Here is a 20,376-nt window from a genome sequence, read left to right as displayed (position 1 = left end):
AGTGCTTTATCTAGTACATTGTCTAGTGCATTGTCTAGTGCATTGTCTAGTGCATGGTCTAGTACATTGTCTAGTGCATGGTCTAGTACATTGTCTAGTGCATTGTCTAGTGCATTGTCCAGTACATTGTCTAGTACATTGTCAAGTGCATTGTCTATTACATTGTCTAGTGCATTGTCTAGTGCATTATCTAGTGCATGATCTAGTACATTGTCTAGTGCATTGTCTAGTGCATTGTCTAGTGCATGGTCTAGTACATTGTATAGTGCATTGTCTAGTGCATTGTCCAGTACATTGTCTAGTACATTGTCAAGTGCACTGTCTAGTACATTGTCTAGTGTATTGTCAAGTGCTTTATCTAGTACATTGTCTAATGCATTGTCTAGTGCATTGTCTAGTGCATGGTCTAGTACATTGTCTAGTGCATTGTATAGTGTATTGTCAAGTACATTGTCTAGTATATTGTCTAGTGCATTGTCCAGTACATTGTCTAGTACATTGTCTAGTGCTTTGTCTAGTGCATTGTCTAGTATATTGTCTAGTGCATTGTCTATTGCATTGTCTAGTGCATTGTCTAGTACATTGTCAAGTGCATTATCTAGTACATTGTCTAGTGCATTGTCTAGTGCATTGTATAGTGTATTGTCTAGTGTATTGTCTAGTTCATTGTCTAATGCATTGTCTAGTGCATTGTCTAGTATATTGTCTTGTGCATTGTCTAGTGCATTGTATAGTGTATTGTCTAGTGTATTGTCTAGTTCATTGTCTAATGCATTGTCTAGTGCATTGTCTAGTTCATTTTCGAGTGCATTGTCTGTTACATTGTCTAGTGCATTGTCTAGTGCATTGTCTAGTGTATTGTAAAGTGTGTTGTCTAGTGCATTGTCTAGTGCATTGTCTAGTGCATTGTCTAGTGCATTGTCTAGTATATGGTCTTGTGCATTGTCTAGTGCATTGTATAGTGTATTGTCTAGTTCATTGTCTAATGCATTGTCTAGTGCATTGTATAGTACATTTTCAAGTGCATTGTCTATTATATTGTCTAGTGCATTGTCTAGTGCATTGTCTAGTGTATTGTAAAGTGTGTTGTCTAGTGTATTGTCTAGTTCATTGTCTAATGCATTGTCTAGTGCACTGTCTAGTGTATTGCCTAGTTCATTGTCTAATGCATTGTCTAGTGCATTGTCTAGTGCATTGTCTAGTGCATTGTCTAGTACATTGTCAAGTGCATTGTCTATTACATTGTCTAGTGCATTGTCTATTGCATTGTCTAGTGCATTTAATATAAATTTTCATCATTGATAAATGTACTTTGTTTAGATTTTGTGAAGTATAAGCTGGATAGATACAGTGAAACCAGCGATATTAGACTTAGTGGGTCTCTTCACCTTCATCTTTTATCAGGTTAGCTAGAGGGGGGGGGGGCTAGCAGTAGCTAGGGGGGGGCGGTAGCTAGTGGCATAGGCAGTGGGGGGGGACTTAATGTCCCCCCCCTCTTCCGGTCTTAACTATTACTGCCACTTTTACAGGAAGGCATAGCCCCCCCCCCCTGAAGGTAGTAGAGAAGGCCATGAATTAATTTTCTATTCTAGTTTATAATTAATGATACATGTTTAGAAGTAATCATAATTAAATAAATATGAAAAGACCTGGAATATAATTAAAGTAATATTAAACACCAAGTTTGTAATTAAAGGAATTTAATAGAATTTTGACGGAATACTTGCACTGTTTCAAACTATTCTTAGCACGAAGTTTAAAACTAAAATATTTGATAAAACTAGGGTTCAGTTCTCCTCACTGCACTCACTACACCAGTCTTAAAGGGATTATTCAAGTTCACGAGAAAAAATCTAAAAATTTAAAACTTTTATTAAATTTTCAAAATTTTCAAAAAATTTGTACATAAATTTTTAATTCAAAGATATTTTTAAAATATTCAAAAAAAACTAGAACAATTTTTTAACAAATTGTTTTACCAGGACGAGGATTGAAGACGACAGGACGGTACAAGAGGTTCCGGGACCTGTACTGTGTAATAGAAGTGGATCATGTACACAAGGCGAGGACAGTTGTACGCTCAGGAGGACTCAACTTCGACTGGGATGAGAGGTTTCAGCTGGACATGTTGAACAATATGGAGGTGGAGTTCCTTATATACAGCTGGGATCCTCAGCTCAGACACAGGAGAGACATTTTTTCATAAATAGCTTAAACATTCAAAATAGGCTTTCCTTTCCTTTCCTTTCCTATCCTTTCCTTTCCTTTCCTTTCCAGTTAAAAACACAATTTGTTTAATCTTTTTCATTGCTTTATTCATAAACTTTAGGTGTTTTCTGCATAACCTTTTTCCAGTTTTCTGCATAACCTTTTTTTCAGTTTTCTGCATAACCTTTTTTCCAGTTTTCTGCATAACCTTTTTTCCAGTTTTCTGCATAACCTTCTTTCCAGTTTTCTGCATAGCCTTTTTTCCAGTTTTCTGCATAACCTTTATTCCAGTTTTCTGCATAACCTTTTTTCCAGTTTTCTGCATAACCTTTTTTCAGTTTTCTGCATAACCTTCTTTCCAGTTTTCTGCATAAACTTTTTACTGTTTTCTTAATAGCATTATTTTCTGTTCTCTTCAGAAATCAGAAACCTTTTTTTCTTCATTTTATTTCATAACCTTTTTTCTGTTTTCTTTAGAAACCTGTGTTTCCAGTTTTGTTCAAAAATTTTTCCTGCTTTAAATTTATTCTTTTGTCTTCTTAAACGTTTTTTTCTTATTTTCTTCATAGCCCTTTTATCTTATTTTCTTTTTAACCCCTTTTACCTTGATCTCTTCTTAACTTTTTTGTTTTATTTTTTTTTCATTTTTTCCTTGTTATTCCTGTTTTCTACGTAAACCTTTTTCCAATTTTCTTCATAAACTGTTAATTTTTTCTGCTCTTTTTCTGAAAAGACCGCCTCTATAGATTGTGTTACCGAACCTCGCTGCGGCTCGGAAACCTGTTTTCTTCAGGACAAATGTTCCGTCAGATATCTCTCCGTCTTCATCCTGCAGGAATATATTTCATCTATAGGGTTCATCCACCCAACCTTACTTTGATGGGGGGAGGGGGGTATAATCAACTACAAATCCTGTAAGTTTTTAAATATTTTCATCTCCATTTTAAAATTGTCAAAAACAGTCATGGTCAAACAAAAAAGTATTATATAGCAAGTACAAAAAATCTACATTTTTCGAGTGAAAATTGTTTCCAAAATAAGACTTTCTATACTTTTGACCATGTACCTCTAGTATACCGGGATAAGAATATGCAAATAAAGCCTTATTCACCTAAGAAAGAAAGGAAGGATTGCTCAAGCAGCTATCAGAAGAAAACCGGGGGGGGGGGGGGTTTAGCGCATTTTAGGGTTCGGTCTATGGTTTACATAGATAAAAAAGTATAAACATCCTGATTCCAATTCATTTTGAGAACATTCTTTTTAATAACCAAAAAATAACGGTGTACAGTTTTTTCCTCCACTGTTTATGTCTGGAAAATATGTAGAATACTTTTTAAACTAACTTAAAGTTGTATATATTCGGTGCCGGCTGCTTAATAGCTTTTTAAATTTATCTTGGAAAGATTTAATACAAGTTTTATGTGTGAAAGAATGAGCTATTTTTAAATCAAAGGTTTATACGATCCATAGACCTGGCATTTATCATTCAAAACCAGGAATGATAAAAGACACTTTTCCACCTAAAACCAAATGGGTATTCTACCTTCTATGTTTACCTCAGAAAGTACGGTGTTGAATGTTTTTAATTATTGCCTTGATAAATGATTTAACAAAGAAAATAAACATTTTAAGAAGCAGGGAATCATAAATGTATGGAAATAGGCAGTATCAATTTTGTTCAGTTGTCTCTGAAGTCTCGTTTTTTTGTGGGTAACTCTGTATTTTCAAAGTATTATAATCTCTTAGCCGCATGAAAATAAAACTTTCCATGGTGAAAAAAGAGTTTAGATAATTTCGATAAAAAATTCTGTAAACCAAATTTTAAAAGTTCAAATTGAAGATTTAAATCTTTTCTGGTGAGAGTAGTTTCTTGGTTTCTATAAATTACAATTTGCCGGGTTTTTTTTCTACCAAGACTATTCCTCTTCATTCCGAAAATGTTTAAACTTTGCACTCTCTGTAGTCTGCAAACAAGAGAAAGACAAATTTAGACAGAAGGGATTCTATGCACCAGAAAACCCTAAAATCTACATTTCGAATCTCCATTGTCTGGTGTATTTTGAAAAATCAACTCTTCATTGGGGGTTTTAGGCGTGATTTCAAGTGACCCTCCATGTCCGATTTACAACAGCACCCTCCGTACACATTTGTCTGTTAAAGTAAATGACATATATTTTTTTCCTGAGTGCTGATTATATTTAATTGTGGTTTCTTTCAAAAAGTGACTCAAGGATTTATGCTGTACTGTATGAAGGCAATTGTAAGAATTTATCACTTTTTACGAACATATCTTCCTCAGTGTTACTCAGATAGAGTCATTTCTAAAATTTTAAACCTGAAAAATAGAGGGTAACTTAAAGTATCGCATGAAATTAATAGAGTGTGGATAGAATCAACAATAGGGGTTTTCAAATCAATTAAAAGCAGTTTGTACAGCTGCTGTATACTAGAGTTAAAATATATGTATGTACAGGAGTGCTCTACCTCACTCTACGGTACACAACTCTGAGAGAAGCGTACAACAGGAAAGTTATCCTCAATTAAACTTCAGACAGTTTCTTCTTAAACTGGATTAATTCTGACGCCTAAAAAGTCAAAAAGTTGAACAGATATTTTACCCAAATTATCTGAGATTTTCATCTTAAAAAAGTCTGAAGTGGGAATTTACTTTCAAATCTTTTAAAGAACTACTCTTAGAATCTTAATTCTTAAAAAAAGATATTTTATCTAATTGTCTATTACTTCTAAATCTATATTAGCTATAATTATTAAAACGTTAAACATTATTAGATGCAAAATCTATTAAAAAAACTTTTTTATCTATTAAAAAGGAATTGAGTCTTTTCCAAAAACTCTGATTTTCCAATCCCTACATCTTTGCAACACAATATGACTGACCTTAGATATTTAAAACTTTGATTTCACATCAAATTATCTGAGTTTAAAATATTAAAGGTCTACAACGTCAGGTTTGAAAGATATAAGGATCAGTAAAAATGAATTTGTGGCGAAGACTCATTTCCTTTTTCATATTTTTATCCCTTTGAAATTTGAAAACAGAGCTTATCTACAGCTTTGTTAAACTCCATCAGTCTTTAATCAAAACTAAGAAAAATATTTTGCTTGATATGCTGTGACTGGTTCCTGTGTTCCTTGTTAAAATTAGAATATTTGAGAATAACTAAAATATTCAGATCCACCAATACTCTGCAGCCAGGACAACTTTTTGGAGTCAGGTAGTTTTTATGTTTTTTTAATCTGAAAAAAAGAATTGAGTTTTTGCACAAACTCAAATTTTCTAATTCTAATTTTCTTTCAACCTGATGGTGTGAATTTTTTATATTTTAAACTTAGATTATTTAATCACCCAGAATTTCGAGTTTAAAATATTTAAGGTTAACAAAATCGGGTGGCAAATATATAGAGATTAGAAAATTAGAGTTTGTGCTAAGATTAACATGTTTTTGATGTGCTTTTGAAATCTGAGGCTGAAGAAAAATATATTACAAAATTACGTAACTTTGGAGGTTAAAGGTTTATTTTATCATAATCCAACTTATTATAAAAAAAAAACAATCTACATTGAAGATCTGTAGAGTTATAAAAATAAATAATAATAATAATATTAAATATAAACTTTTCTTTTTGTTTATTTTTACAAATTATTCTGTCTATATTACATTCTGGACATACCACACGTATTTAATTTATTCAATATTTGTGTTTTATTTCAAATGTGTTGTAAAGACAGAAAAAATTACCCAAAACCGCAAAATGATTGTATCAGAAAACGGTGTATTGAAAGTCAAAAGAAAAACGCAAAAGATTGTAGATAGCATCCGAAATGGAGAACTCGTTGTGTTTTCCCTAATGAAAATGCCTATTATATATATGCTATTTGAATATATTGATTTTTCACCATGGTTTGCCAGTTTTATATCTAGTTTTTATTTTTAATGAATATCATGGTTTGGTTTAAAAATAACTTTTACTGTTTTTTTTTTCAGTCTTGAAAGTGTACTTGAGCAAGAAAACTCCGGGTTCCTGGTTCCACTGGTCTTACGGCGCTCTATCCTGGAGATAGAGAAGAGAGGATTGGATATAATAGGTAAAGATCCACAGAAACTGTACTTGTTGAACATATGTATTGAACACTGTACAATGTACACTGTTTAAACTCTCACTAGTTCTTCTTGCACTAATACGGGCCCGACAGTTGAATTTGTATTGTACAGTACTGTAAACTAACGCTCGCTGGATCTCCTTATTCTATTGCATAAAACGCCTTATTTGTCTTTTCCAGATCATATTCTGTTCAGATGTCTAAATTAAATCTTTGTTTCGTCATATTTATTGAATTTCAGGTCGTCGTTAAAGTATCCCTGTATAGCCCCTGTATACCCCTGTATAGCCCCTGTATACCCCTGTATAGCCCCTGTAAACCCTTGTACAGCCCCTGTATACCTCTGTATAGCCCCTGCATATCCCTGTATAGCCCTTGTAAACCTTGCCGGATTTGATGTAAAATATTCCGATTCTTTAAATCCGTAAAACTCTTGACAAATTCTTATGAATCATTTTAACCGGTTAAAAGGAATCATAATGTTCCTATTTATCAGATTCTCCGAAAGGTTTGAAGTAGAGATACTTTCTAAAAATAAATTATTTCTGAAAAAACTGAAAGACTAGGTTTGTTAACGGGAAAATAACTAAAAAAGTTTTGTTGAAAGTGATGGTTCAGTTTTGTCTTTACCGCGACTTTGAGTTAAAATTGTGCTCCCAGTCTTTTTAAGATTGAGAAGAAAATTCTCGAAAAGTGTCTTAATATCCTGCAGTCTTAAAAAGCATACGGAGAAATTGTCTCCTGTAATTCCTGTAGTCCCGGTTCCCACGGAAACGAAGAAGTTTTCAGCACAAAATGACCTCAAGCACAGAAAACAAAGTTTTTAGAATAAATGAATATAAATTTACTTTGTATAAGAAGCACTTTTTCCCGTCCGCCTTCATCTTTGCTTAGAAAAAAAAATTTTAGCATAAAAATGCATAAAAAATATTTCTTATATTTTTTGAAATTTAATATTCAGAATACATTAAATGTAAAGTAAGTATATATTCATTAATAAATTACCAAACATGGAAACGTTGACTTCTTCTAAAATCAAGGGTTTACCAGTTAAAAAGTTTTCTTTAAAACAGTTTCAAAAAAGATTTAAGATTTTTTATTTTCAAACTTATTCAGATTTTTAGCTTTTATGTGTTAATCAAATCACTAATGTAAGCCAGAAAAAAATGTCGTTAAACTTGCTTTTTAGCGTTTAGTAAAATGGACGTTAGTTCAGTGGTTCAGAAAGCATCTTTTGATATAAACGGAAATTGAAAAAAACTGAAAAATCGATCTGGCCCAATGATCTTTGTATTACAAATCGCAATTTACAGAATGAGTTGGGATTTTTATAAATACTACTGTATATTTTTTTGCTGGTCCAGAAATTACTAAAATTTAAATATTTACTTTGAAATTAAAAACTTAATATCTGATAACTGAAGTTAATAGAGGTTTAAAATATATTCATTTATTACTTCATGGCATTGTTCAGGTTTGTACAGACTCTGCGGTTCGGAGACTAAGAAAAAGATGCTCCGGGACGCATTCGAACTTGATCCGGAGTCGGTTGATCTGAGCTCTGAAAACGTTCCTGATATTAACGTGATCACGAGTAAGTATCAAACCGTTATCAAGTCAACCAAGGGTTAAATGATCTAAACTGTGAACTCTTGTATTGTGGATATCGAGATCAATGCTTGATCTAGTTTTTATTATTCTATAGATTAATTAATCTTTATTCGATATCCTGCATCGTATCCAGTCAGTGGTTGAAAGGAACTCCGATCAGGGAAGGAACAACTTAAATGAAGAGATTCAGCATTGATCTTCAAATTAAAAGTGTTCACAGTAGATATCGAGATTAAGATATCGGGATTATGAGTATTCAATACAAAAGTTCCCAGCTCTGGTATAGATGGTTTCAAAACATGTTTATTCTAGACGAAATTGTTAATACACATATATTATATAGTTTATAAATTCTCTTCAGCGAAACTCAGTCTTTCTCTACTGAATGTTTTTCTTAATATTAAATTTTATTGTTTTTGCATTAAAATTCCCCAAGTTTGAACAAAATAGCTTTATAGAAGGAAAAAGATTTAGTTTTTGCCTAATCTTAGCCAATTCAACCCTTTTAGTACAACTGCTAAACCGGATATCGGGCTGAAAGCTTTCATGATTGTATTATTCATTCTTTTCTTTCTTTCTTTCTTTCTTTCTTCATTTCTTACTCTCTTTTTCCCGTTTCTTTTCTTCCTTTCTTTCTTCCTATTTTCCTATGTTATATTTAACCTCTAACTTTTGATTCTGTATCCTACTCCTTGACTAAACCCTAAAACTGAACCAAAATTCTATACTCTGATTTTAATTCAAGATCTTTGTACTGATCCCATGATCCTTAATTCTGAACCCAGATCCTATACTCTGATTTTAATTCAAGATCTTTGTACTGATCCCATGAACCTTAATTCTGAACCCAGATCCAACTCTGATTTTTATCCAAGATCTGCTGCCCTGATCAGGATCATGAATCCAGCTCCCGTATACTAATTCTGAACCCGGATCCCGACCCTCATCCTAAGCCCTGATCTTGTCCCCTGATTTTAAAGGGATAGACCGGCTATGTAAGATGGTTAAACTGAGTATGCAGTGGACAAATTCTTTAGGATTCATTTGAGAAATATAAAACGTTTCCACGCTCTATAATTACTGAGTTTGAGCGCAAAGTTGAAGTTCAAAATCATGAATTTGTGTGGGTACCTTTTCAGAATCGGTTTTAATTAGATGTTTAGGAACATATTTATCAAAAGAAAGGAATTGAGTCTTAGCCACAAATTCAATTTTTGTAATCCTTATATCTTTGCAACCTGATGATGTACACCTTTGATATTTCAAACTTACATTATTTGATCTAACAGCATTCATAGTTTGAAATATTAAAGGTCTACAACATGGGGTTTCAATGATGTTGAAATTAGAAATCAGAGTTTGTGGCAAAAACTCAATTCCTTTGTCAATAAATCGAAGTTAGAATTAATCATTTCCTTTTTCATAATCATATTGAATTTTTATTTTTTCTATGAATTTGTTCGCAGATTTCTTCAAATTCGCCAAATGTCGTCTTTTTGATTTAAAATTCCAAAAAATCTGCAGAAAATCTTTGTGATTAAAGAGAGATTATAGAAACTAATTATTGAATACGATTACTTTTTTGCGATGATAAGAGTTATTTTTTATTTTTTTAACCTGTTCCAAAACAACTAATTAGTTTACTGAAGAATTTTTTAACATCTTTTGTCGTCGTTATTTAATAATTTAAAAAAACGATTCTGAAAACGTATTCACCCAAAAGTACGATTTTGAACGTTAAATTTGCGCTCAAACTCTGGATTTACAGATCTTTAAAAAGTTTTATTTGTCAGAAATGAATCCTAAAGAATTTGTCCACAACACTGCATACTCAGTTTAATTACCTTACATAGCCGGTCTGTCCCTTTAAACCCTGTTCATGCAAACGTGGACTGAACCTCGATCTTGTACGTAGATTTTAACCAACCCAAATCACGTACCCTGATCCACACCCCAGATCTTGTACCCTGATCCTTGAATTCAGTTGATGTATCCTGCATACCCTGAACCTGAACCCTAATTGTTAAGGTTTACTGAAAGAATATCTCCGTGAGCTACCTGAACCCGTATTCTCCTCCTGCCTATACCAAATGCTAGTTGATGCTGTAGGAGTGTTCCTTCCCAATGATCCAGACGGAAATGCGAAACTAGTATTTTCAATTCTAGACTGTCTTCCAAAAGCTAACAGAGTAAGTGGAGTTCAAGTTTAAACCTTGTGTTCTTAACGGGACTGTGGGAGTAATCTTATTTGACCTTCCGCTTGAAGACTGGCTGGTCTGATTCACAATACTGACCTTATAATCTCTGATTTATCAAGAGATGACGGACATAATCCATGTTTATCTGCAATTGCTGAACTTCTTGTTTACAAGCTGTTTTATATTTCAGAAATATTAATATTTACTTTCTAAAAATCGAAGAAAATTAAATATTTACATTACAATTTTTGAAAAACTCGTTGGATATTATACTCGGGATTTCAGAGAAATATCACTTCAGCTGTGGTGAGTTCACAGTGTAAGCTAACTTACACTCCAGTTTAAAGGCAATTGGAACAATATTTTAGAGATAAACACAAGGTTTTCTCAAGCAACAAGGGTCTGTGAAATTAAGCTTACAGTCTCCTTAATTGTAAATATAAGGTTAGGGTTTGTATACAGATTACATGATATCTTTGTATAATGCACATATATGTGTGTATGTATCAGGTTGCCAGGAATACATTAAATAGAGATTAACTTGATCAGTGAACATCTAATTATGGAATCTATTATCTGTATCCTTTGTACTCATTTAAATCCATATACTACTAGTACTATACTACTAAAACAAAATAGATATATGTACTACTAGAACTAACTATATCCATGTCCTACTAAAAAAAATATATCTATGTACTAATAGAACTAACTATATCCATGTCCTACTAGAACTAACTCTATCCATGTACTACTAGAACTATCTATATCCATGTACTAATAGAACTAACTATATCCATGTACTACTAGAACTAACTATATCCATGTACTACTAGAACTAACTATATCTATGCACTACTAGAACTAACTATATCCATGTACTACTAGAACTAACTATATCCATGTACTACTAGAACTGCCTGGTACAGCTACTGGATCATCTAGCCGGAGTAAGCTGTCAAGCAACTAGAAACAAGATGAATCCACACAACCTAGCAATATGTTTCGCTCCTGTTCTTATGTTGGATACAAGTGATTCTTTAGGAATTCATTCAATTATAAATCCTAAATTTTTCAAGGAGAACGTCGTGTAGTATTTTAAGAAGACAGTTTTTTTAGTTGGACGATAGATTATAGGATAAGTAATATTTCTGAAATATTTCACTTTATTTCATATGGTCTGGTGTTTGGGAGAAGATAGGTCATGTAAGCTTAAGGTTAACAAGAAAAGATCTGTCATGCAGAGTTACTCCACAAAATATGAGACGTCAGACTCGACTTGACGGTATTTGTTTTGTCTATTATTGTCATTTATGGTTTCAAACAGTTTCAGTTTATAGTTGGAGTATCATTCTTTGGAGCTATTCCTGCATAAGCCAAGTCTCTCGGATTTATTCAACGTTATGTATAGTTTAGAGTGTAGAGAGGGTTCGGGCCCGTTTTTTTAAGATAAGGTTATATTTAAAGAGTTTTTTAATATAATCTTTAAAAATTTAAATAAAATCAAACGAAATTTCTGCAGATTTTTTATTGTTCATAAATGAATTTTCAAAATTATCCAGGAAAATTTTTTTTCTATGTACTCTTTTATTCTTTAACAACATTAAAACTACCGACTTACAAAACGTTTTCCCGCAAAACGTTTCCCCGAAAAACTTTACCTGCTACAAAACATTTCCTCCACAAAATGGCTCCTGACACAAAAAGTTCTTGCTACGAAACGTTTCCTCCACAAAATATTTCCTGTTAAAAATCGTTTTCTTCTCTCCTGCTACCAAATGTCTCTTGTTACAAAATGTCTCTTGTTACAAAATGTCTCTTGTTACAAAATGTCTCTTGTTACAAAATGTCTCTTGTTAATGTCTCTTGTTACAAAATGTCTCTTGTTATAAAATGTCTCTTGTTACAAAATGTCTCTTGTTACAAAATGTCTCTTGTTACAAAATGTCTCTTGTTACAAAATGTCTCTTGTTACAAAATGTCTCTTGTTGCATAAGGTCTCTTGTTACAAAATGTCTCTTGTTATAAAATGTCTCTTGTTACAAAAGGTCTCTTGTTACAAAATGTCTCTTGTTACTAAATGTCTCTTGTTACAAAATGTCTCTTGTTACAAAATGTCTCTTGTTACAAAATGTCTCTTGTTACAAAATGTCTCTTGTTACAAAATGTCTCCTCTACATTTCATAAATTTCATGATTATTTGTTAACAATTTAATTAATTAATTAAAACAATTTTTACAATATCAACAATTAACGATTCAAAAAAAATACTTTTCAATCGGAAACGATAATTGGAAAATTTAATTTTATATAAACGGGAAACGACAAACCTCTGAAAGTGAGTGAAAAAATGGAAAACATTTTTAGTACTTAGTGAATTACTCAAGCTATGTAAGTTCATTATTTGTTTTAGGATATTTTATGACAGAAAAAAAATTTGCAAAGGAATTGTGATAAAAGAAACATTTTGTTGAAGGTCATATCAAGTTTTGTGGTGGTAATTTTATGTGAGGAAACGTTTTGTGGCGATACATATTATAGAGCTGAAACGTTTTGAAAAGGATACATTTTGGTTAGGAAACTTTTTGTGGTGGAAACCTTTTGTTGTGAATCTTTTTGTAAGTGCTCCTAATTTATACATATATATAGAAGTTATAAGAATGTAGTGAATAAATTGAAGGTTCAATGTATATAGAATATCTGGGTGTAAGATTTAAGTCTAGGTTTGAAAGATATGCAGAGAGCAGAGTGTAGAGTAGGGAGAGCTAGAAAAGAGATCTACAGAGAGCAGAATGTAGAGTAGGGAGAGCTAGGAAGGAGATCTGTAGAGAGCAGAGTGTAGAGTAGGGAGAGCTCGGAAGGAGATCTGTAGAGAGCAGAGTGTAGAGTAGGGAGAGCTAGGAAGGAGATCTGTAGAGGGCAGAGTGTAGAGTAGGGAGAGCTAGGAAGGAGATCTGTAGAGAGCAGAATGTAAAGTAAGGAGAGCTAGGAAGGAGATCTGTAGAGAGCAGAGTGTAGAGTAGGGAGAGCTAGGAAGGTGATCTGCAGAGAGCAGAGTGTAGAGTAGGGAGAGCTAGGAAGGAGATCTGCAGAGAGCAGAGTGTAGAGAAGGGAGAGCTAGGAAGGAGATCTGTAGAGAGCAGAGTGTAGAGTAGGGAGAGCTAGGAAGGAGATCTGCAGAGGGCAGAGTGTAGAGTAGGGAGAGCTAGGAAGGAGATCTGTAGAGAGCAGAATGTAAAGTAGGGAGAGCTAGGAAGGAGATCTGTAGAGAGCAGAGTGTAGAGTAGGGAGAGCTCGGAAGAAGAGGAACTAGATCTGAGTTTAATATAGAAATATTCTAAACATGTACTATAGACTGGATTCAACTCCGCACAAGCTAACATAGTTTTACTTCAATTTATTTCCATCTTTTCTCCGTTAACTTTACACCAAAGATAATCTTACAAAAATATGTATAGTACAGGGTTTCCCATAAAAGATGGTACTTCAGAGACGACTGTATGATAGGTTTTCTTATATTTATGATATCCAACTGTAAACTTGTTTCTTTCTTTGCTAAGACATTCAGTAAGCCAATAAAAGTCTATATTTAAGGCAGAAAGACCTATTTTAAACCTTGAGATCATATCATTTTCAGAAGTTTTCAGATCGTCTTTACAGTCTCATTCTTGTGGGTAACCCTTTACATATGTATTCATTAAAATATTAAATATTAAAAATTCTTGCATATCTGAACAACAAGGTTTTACTGTAACCAAACTTAGCCTAATGTCTAATTCTGAATTGATATTATTGGGAAAATTGGGAGAAACTGTCATTCGGGAAAGAGAAAATTGGGAATTGGTAAAATGTATAATTCTTAATTATATATATTTTTGACGTGAATGCTTGTTTATTGTTTGTAACCAATAAACGTTGGGTCCAAATTTAAATGACCCCAGAGAAGGTTTGCTGCTGGTCAAATAAAAAAATAGGCCTCAAAAAGATTTCAAAAAAACCTATTTTAAAAATTCAAGTAAGAACTTTACAGCTTGATATTGAATGATCTGGGTGTCTAGATGAAGAAGAACCAGGGATAGTGCAGCAGCTACAAATCCTCAAATATCTGATTGAGATCTGGCCAAAGAGTCAAGAGAATCTGTGAAACAAATACTAGAGCTTCCTTCCCTTATCACCAAACAAGCAGCTGCTCAATTTACGGAGCTGCTTAGAATACAGAGCTTCTAAAGAGCTGCTAAAAATATGGAGCTTTTGTATCCAAAGATCTGCTGCGTATTAAAAATTTCTGTATCTGAAAAGCTGCTGAATTCACAGAGCTTTTGGATTTAACACCTGTTAAATCTAAAGCGGTGTTGAATATGCATAAATTCTATATTTCAAGTGATGCTTATGTCTGTATCAGCCTCAGAATCTTTCTAAATAGCTACTGAACATCTGAAGCTTCTGTATCTATGAAAACTGCATGAATATATAGAGTTTTGTATATACAGCGCGTGTATAAAGAGCTTCTGTTTTATATAAAGAACTTTAGAATATATACGGAGCATCTGGATCCAAAGAGCTTCTAAATCTTCAAAGCTTCTCACTAAACAGAGATTCTAAATTCTAAAAGCTTCCTAATTGAAAAACATCTGATAATGAGCTGGATTGATGGACTTAATCCTTAATCCATTGGAGCTAAGGTACTTTGAATCTGAATCTCCTTTGGAGCTAAGGTCCTTTGAATCTATATCTCCTCTGGAGCATTCCTTTTAATTTATATCTCTTTGGAGCTAAGGTCCTTTTAAACTAAATTTTATTGGAGCTACAAATGTACTTTAGAGCTACATGTTCTTTGAATCGATTGGTCTTCTATTAGACCTATAGAGCAAAAGGTACTGTTGCGCATTTAGGTCCTTTGATTTTTTAGATCATATGGATCAATAAGTCCTTTTAAACAATAGTTCATTTGGATCAATAAGTCCTGTGGATTTACAGGTACTTTGGAGCCATCGGTCCTCATAATATATGGACCTTATAGAAATTATGTACAGGGTAAACCATGAATGAAAAACATAAAAATGGTCTAACATTATATTAAAGATTAGTTCAAAGTTAAATTTTATCCTTTGCCTTGAAAGAAACAACATAAAAGCTGTAGAAAACTGAGAATATAAGATGAAACATTAATTTCCGTGCTGTAGACGTAGTCTCATTTTTGTGTGTATCCCTGTATCTAATTTCGTTTAAGTTCCTGGTTGGCTTGGTTCCATGTAGTTCCTGGTTGGCTTGGTTCCATATATGTAGTGCCTACTAAGCTGGACTAGACAATAACAAAGCTTTGGGATTAGAAGGATCTAGAAATATCCATTCAGCGCTCAGAAAGCAATCTGAGCTGGAAACTTTTAAATGAACGGAATGGATTAAACTCGTGCGAATCTCCGAAGACCAAAAATGTTCGATTTGGCCATGTAGCTTAGTTCCAACGCATTCAAAAGTTCCAGCTCTTGTTTAAAATCTTCAGAAGTTTTTGAAAATAAAGAATCGGTGTTTAAAGATACAAGAAGTATTAAACATTGTCTAGGAGTATAATTCCTTCACACAGTGCCCTAAACTAGTATTTACTACTAGTTATAATAGTAACTATCTATGTTTACAACCTTCTCTTGGAAGATGTTGATACAAAACTTTAAAAGGGTGCAAATAGCCTGGATGAAACATGGATGTAAAAATTTTAAAATTAGTTTTTAAAAGTTAGAAACCATCTTGGCTCAACGACCAATAATAGATGAAATTTAACAAATTTTAAGTTATGCTGCTAGCCTGATACCCTTTAATAATTTACATAAAGATTGTCATAGTTTTATCCATATCATTTTCAGCTCTAAAACTGCCAGGATATTTTAGAATTCACTCTTCCTATCTCTCTAAAAGCTCTCTGTTATATTTGAAGTTTTTGTAATGCAAACAAATTCTTAATTCTGCTAATCATCGGATTTTCTAATGCAATCACACACAATCAGTCTTGAACAAATATTTCAATTTTTAATAATTTTAGATGTCGTCTTTACCGACCGACAGTGTTTTAAAACTATTGAAATGCCGTGTGCCAATTGTTAGGACTCACCCTGTATACATTAAATACTAAAAATATTGATTCAAGACACAATTGTATTTGTTTTCTTAACAATTTTATTTCAGAAAATTTAAAAAAAGTTTAAAACTTCAAAATTAAGTTCCATTGTTGTTTAAACTTTATTTAAGTTTAGTTTTTATTCGAACATTTCTAGAAATTTTCTGTTCGCCTTTTGGCCTTGTTAACAATATACATGTGATGGATTCGACTTGTTACATATCTTAGTAGTATTTGCACAATTTTAAAATTAAGATTTATTTATAAGAACTTTATGTAATTTCTTCATGGTTAGAAACCACAATATAGACATGTTACATAGGAAATCTACATCATTTAGAGTTTTTTTTTGGTTCTAAGGTTTCCATAGTTTCCTAGGGTACCTGGAGTTCTTGGGGCTTATGGGTTCTTTTGCTGATGTCCTTCTTTTTCTTTTAAAGGTTTTTGGGACACGCTTGGAGTACTTGACACGCTTGGAGTACTTGACACGCTTGGAGTACTTGACACTCGTAAAGTTCTTGGAATTATGTATGTCTTGAAACTCTTGGAGTTCTTAGGTAATTTAAGATTCTCAGCGTTTCAAAAAAGGTTCGGATTGTTTAGGTGCTCAAGTTTCTCAGGGCTTTTAGAATTTACCAGGTTCTCTGTGAGTTTCAACTTTCAACGTTATTCATGGGTTTCATGATCTCAAGGTTTTCCAGGTTCTCAGCAAACTAGGGGTTCTCATGGTTCTCAGGTTTTTTTTTTGGCATTTTTGGGGTCCGGTACTCAGGATTATCAGAGTTTTTCTTGGAACCTTATAATTTTTAGGGTTAAAAAGTTCTTGGCATCCCACTATCTTAATTTTTTGGAATTCTTGGGGTTTTCAAGGTTCTTAGGTTCTCAGGGGTCAGTAAGAATATTGCAATTTTCAGCAGAGTCTTTTAAAGGATTTAGACCAAGGATATGCTGTGGAAGTCCAAAGAACAATAACTGTAAGGGAGTTAGACCTTGGATATGATGTGGAAGTCCAAAGAACAATAACTGTAAGGGATTTAGACCAAGGATATGATGTGGAAGTCCAAAGAACAATAACTGTAAGGGATTTAGACCAAGGATATGATGTGGAAGCCCAAAGAACAATAACTGTAAGGGAGTTAGACCAAGGATATGATGTGGAAGTCCAAAGAACAATAACTGTAAGACACACCACGGACCCATCTCACTGAATAAGTTGATTTTGCCCACATAGGGTAAGACTTTAATGACGACTGAAAACTACTACAGATGTATTTGTGTAAAATGATAAAATTTGGCTTTCTGTCTTTTTGCATTAAAACGTATTGGTTAATGAGTTTGAAGTGTGGAGAACAAATGCACAGCTTGAGTGAAAAGACATACACTAATTAAATTCCGTACAAGTGGTCTCTGAAGTCTCATCCTTTGTGGGTAACCCTGTACTATGAAAACAAAATCAGTTACACATAGGATTGTTTTAATGTTACCTCACTATAGTCTTACATTTTATGGTCCCCAGTTTACTAAAAATTCAAAACCATTTTTGTTCTGCTAAAAACTCTTCAATAAGAGGAGTCACATGGTTGAAAACAAGATTTTATTAAAACGAGAAGTTTATTTAAATTTGACATTTGAGGATTATTGTATCAATCTTCACGGTATTTTCAATGATAACCAGAAAACTCTGGATTAGGAAGTCCGGAAAACTCTGGATTAGGAAGTCCAGAAAACTCTGGATTAGGAAGTCCGGAAAACTCTGGATTAGGAAGTCCAGAAAACTCTGGATTAGGAAGTCCAGAAAACTCTGGATTAGGAAGTCCAGAAAACTCTGGATTAGGAAGTCCAGAAAATTCTGGATTAGGAAGTTCAGAAAGCTCCGGATTAGGAAGTCCAGTAAGCTCTGGATTAGGAAGTCCAGAAAGCTCTGGATCAGAAAGTCCCGAAAACTCTGGATTAGGAAGTCCAGAAAACTCTGTATTAGGAAGTCCAGAAAACTCTGGATTAGGAAGTCCAGAAAACTCTGAATTATGAAGTCCGGAAAACTCTGAATTAGGAAGTCGTTTATGTAGACACAAGTTATGACTTTAAATAGTCCGATGAACATAAGGCACAGCAACTGTGCAGTGTAAACAGACCCAATCTACCTAATAAGTGATTTGATAACTTCCAAAGGTTGAAAGCTCTCATGCAAAAATCGTTGAGAGTTTTGCCCATTTCTTCTTAAATAAAAACTAAAACCCCAGTTGTAGACGACCATCGATATTTTAAACTATAAATTCTATAGCTTGATCAAATAGAAAAAGTATGAAATAGTTGCGCCCGTCAAGTCGCCTGAATATATAGATTGATGAAATGAAGATAGAGTTTTTGATAACAGTACTGACTATTACCTAAGATTAATACTAGGAAGGTCATAAAGGTTTTAAACGATTCTACAATTTTTCAAAATAAGACGACATTTGAACCCGACTTGTTGATTACATTATGGTTGCTACTTCCAATTCCATACTCTTCATACTTGCAGAATAGAAAGGAAACTTTAAACTCTTTAAATCATTTCATGCAAAAGGAATTGAGTCTTTGCCACAAACTCTGAATCTCTAATCCCTACCTTTGCAAGCATTACTCAATATGCTACAGGGTGTCCCACGAAACATGACAGTATGCAGGACGACTTGAATGTCGTCTTGATTTTTGATATAATTTGCTGCGTTTATTTGTCAATCTAATTTTAGAAGTAAATTTCTAGAGATAATAATCAAAACATTTCCCTTGTCCTGCCATTTCCAAAATGTGGTCTGCCTTTTTTGTGCTTTCAATATTGCCCGAGATATGAAGAATTTCGATCAGATTTCGACAATTTTGCTTTTATTTAACAAAATTGAAATCTGAACCAAACTCTTTATATCTTCGGTAATATTGAAAGCACAAAAAACGCAGACCACTTTTTGGAAATGCCAGGGCTAGGAGAATTATGTGATAATTGTATCAAGAATCATACATGTTAAAGTAGATAGAAGACTAAATGTCACAAATAAATTCAAATACCAAAGACGACTTTCAAGTCGTCTTCCTATTGTCATGTTTCGTGGGACACCCTGTATGTAAAGAGCGTCCTTTCCTATGTCACATTCGATTATCTCCAAGCTTTAACGCCAATATACGCACATAATACTCGAAAAACCTAATATTTTCTGCAAGAAAACTTTTATAAAAACCTTTTACATTTTAAAAATGATTTATTATTTTCACGTTTTCTGATTTGTCCATAAAATCACAATTTTGAGCTATACACGATCTAATATGATGTGGGACACCCTGTAGATCTTGTAGATATGATATTTCAACTTATTAATTTTGTCATATAAAACAGTCCAAGTTTAAAATACATAACCAGGTTTTAAAAATATAGGGATTAGAAAATAATATGTAGTTTCTGTTGAAGTTAAAGCTTTCTAGTATTAATGCAATCCATCATGATTGATATATTAATATCAATCACAAATTCTTTTCAATGAAAGCTCCTAATCTATTGCTGAAAGGAACTTGTAAGCTTAATTCCAGGTGACCTGTCAATGCAAGATTGCAATACCCAATATAACCCCTAAAAACTTCGACTGATCACTTTCCAAAACGGGCAGAAATCATGTTTACTTTCGAATTTTTGGAAACCATTTTTAATATAATCATCGCTATTCGCATTTAGTATATATTTTTAAAATCTCTATTTCTAATGAACAATATTTGTGGTTGGTGCCTTTACAATGCCAAAAAAAACTTAAAAGTAATAAAAAAGTCTGTTTTAAATAATAATACTGTAATACCATTTGAAATATTGAGAAAAGAAGACGACATTATTGGCCTGTCTACTTATTCTATTGCAATATCAACAGGACTAGTGATCAATTGAACTAACGTTCGTTTGGACTATTTTTTTTTATTTTTATAACGTTCAAAAGGATTATATCTATAGTTCAGCTAAACAGAAATTTCTTTAGTTAAACACATTTTTTTATTTGATCTCGTCCTTGAATATAAAATTTTATTTAATTTTTGAGATAATTTCTTTGCCGAGCGCTGAGGCCAGAACAGGCTAGATAAATCAGTAACAACGTTAAATTAAAAAA

General features: G+C 33.0%; 2 protein-coding genes across 2 annotated transcripts in view; both read left to right on the top strand.

Moving 5' to 3' along the window:
* The window catches only part of LOC111707188 (rho GTPase-activating protein 100F), a 41,470-nt gene extending 26,779 nt beyond the window's left edge, over nucleotides 1-14,691 (top strand). The window contains exons 16-25 of the mRNA XM_023480243.1: nucleotides 1,321-1,404; nucleotides 1,983-2,187; nucleotides 2,955-3,043; nucleotides 4,682-4,733; nucleotides 5,403-5,444; nucleotides 6,216-6,316; nucleotides 7,806-7,925; nucleotides 9,971-10,131; nucleotides 11,055-11,184; nucleotides 14,199-14,691. Of these exons, the coding sequence (XP_023336011.1) occupies nucleotides 1,321-1,404; nucleotides 1,983-2,187; nucleotides 2,955-3,043; nucleotides 4,682-4,733; nucleotides 5,403-5,444; nucleotides 6,216-6,316; nucleotides 7,806-7,925; nucleotides 9,971-10,131; nucleotides 11,055-11,184; nucleotides 14,199-14,284 (1,070 nt within the window). The 3' untranslated portion in view covers nucleotides 14,285-14,691. The remainder of the gene's footprint in view (nucleotides 1-1,320; nucleotides 1,405-1,982; nucleotides 2,188-2,954; nucleotides 3,044-4,681; nucleotides 4,734-5,402; nucleotides 5,445-6,215; nucleotides 6,317-7,805; nucleotides 7,926-9,970; nucleotides 10,132-11,054; nucleotides 11,185-14,198) is intronic.
* Nucleotides 14,692-16,778: 2,087 nt separating this feature from the next.
* LOC111707187 (epsin-1-like) lies at nucleotides 16,779-18,280 on the top strand. The gene is made up of 2 exons (XM_023480242.1): nucleotides 16,779-16,809; nucleotides 17,943-18,280. The coding sequence occupies exons 1-2, from the start codon at nucleotides 16,779-16,781 to the stop codon at nucleotides 18,278-18,280; spliced, it is 369 nt and encodes a 122-aa protein (XP_023336010.1).
* The last annotated feature ends 2,096 nt before the right edge of the window (nucleotides 18,281-20,376 follow it).

This window comes from Eurytemora carolleeae, unplaced genomic scaffold (assembly GCF_000591075.1).
Source record: "Eurytemora carolleeae unplaced genomic scaffold, Eaff_2.0 scaffold636, whole genome shotgun sequence".
Classification (NCBI taxonomy): Eukaryota; Metazoa; Arthropoda; class Copepoda; order Calanoida; family Temoridae; genus Eurytemora; species Eurytemora carolleeae.
Note: the sequence above shows the minus strand (reverse complement) of the source record. Positions and strands in the feature narration are given on the sequence as shown.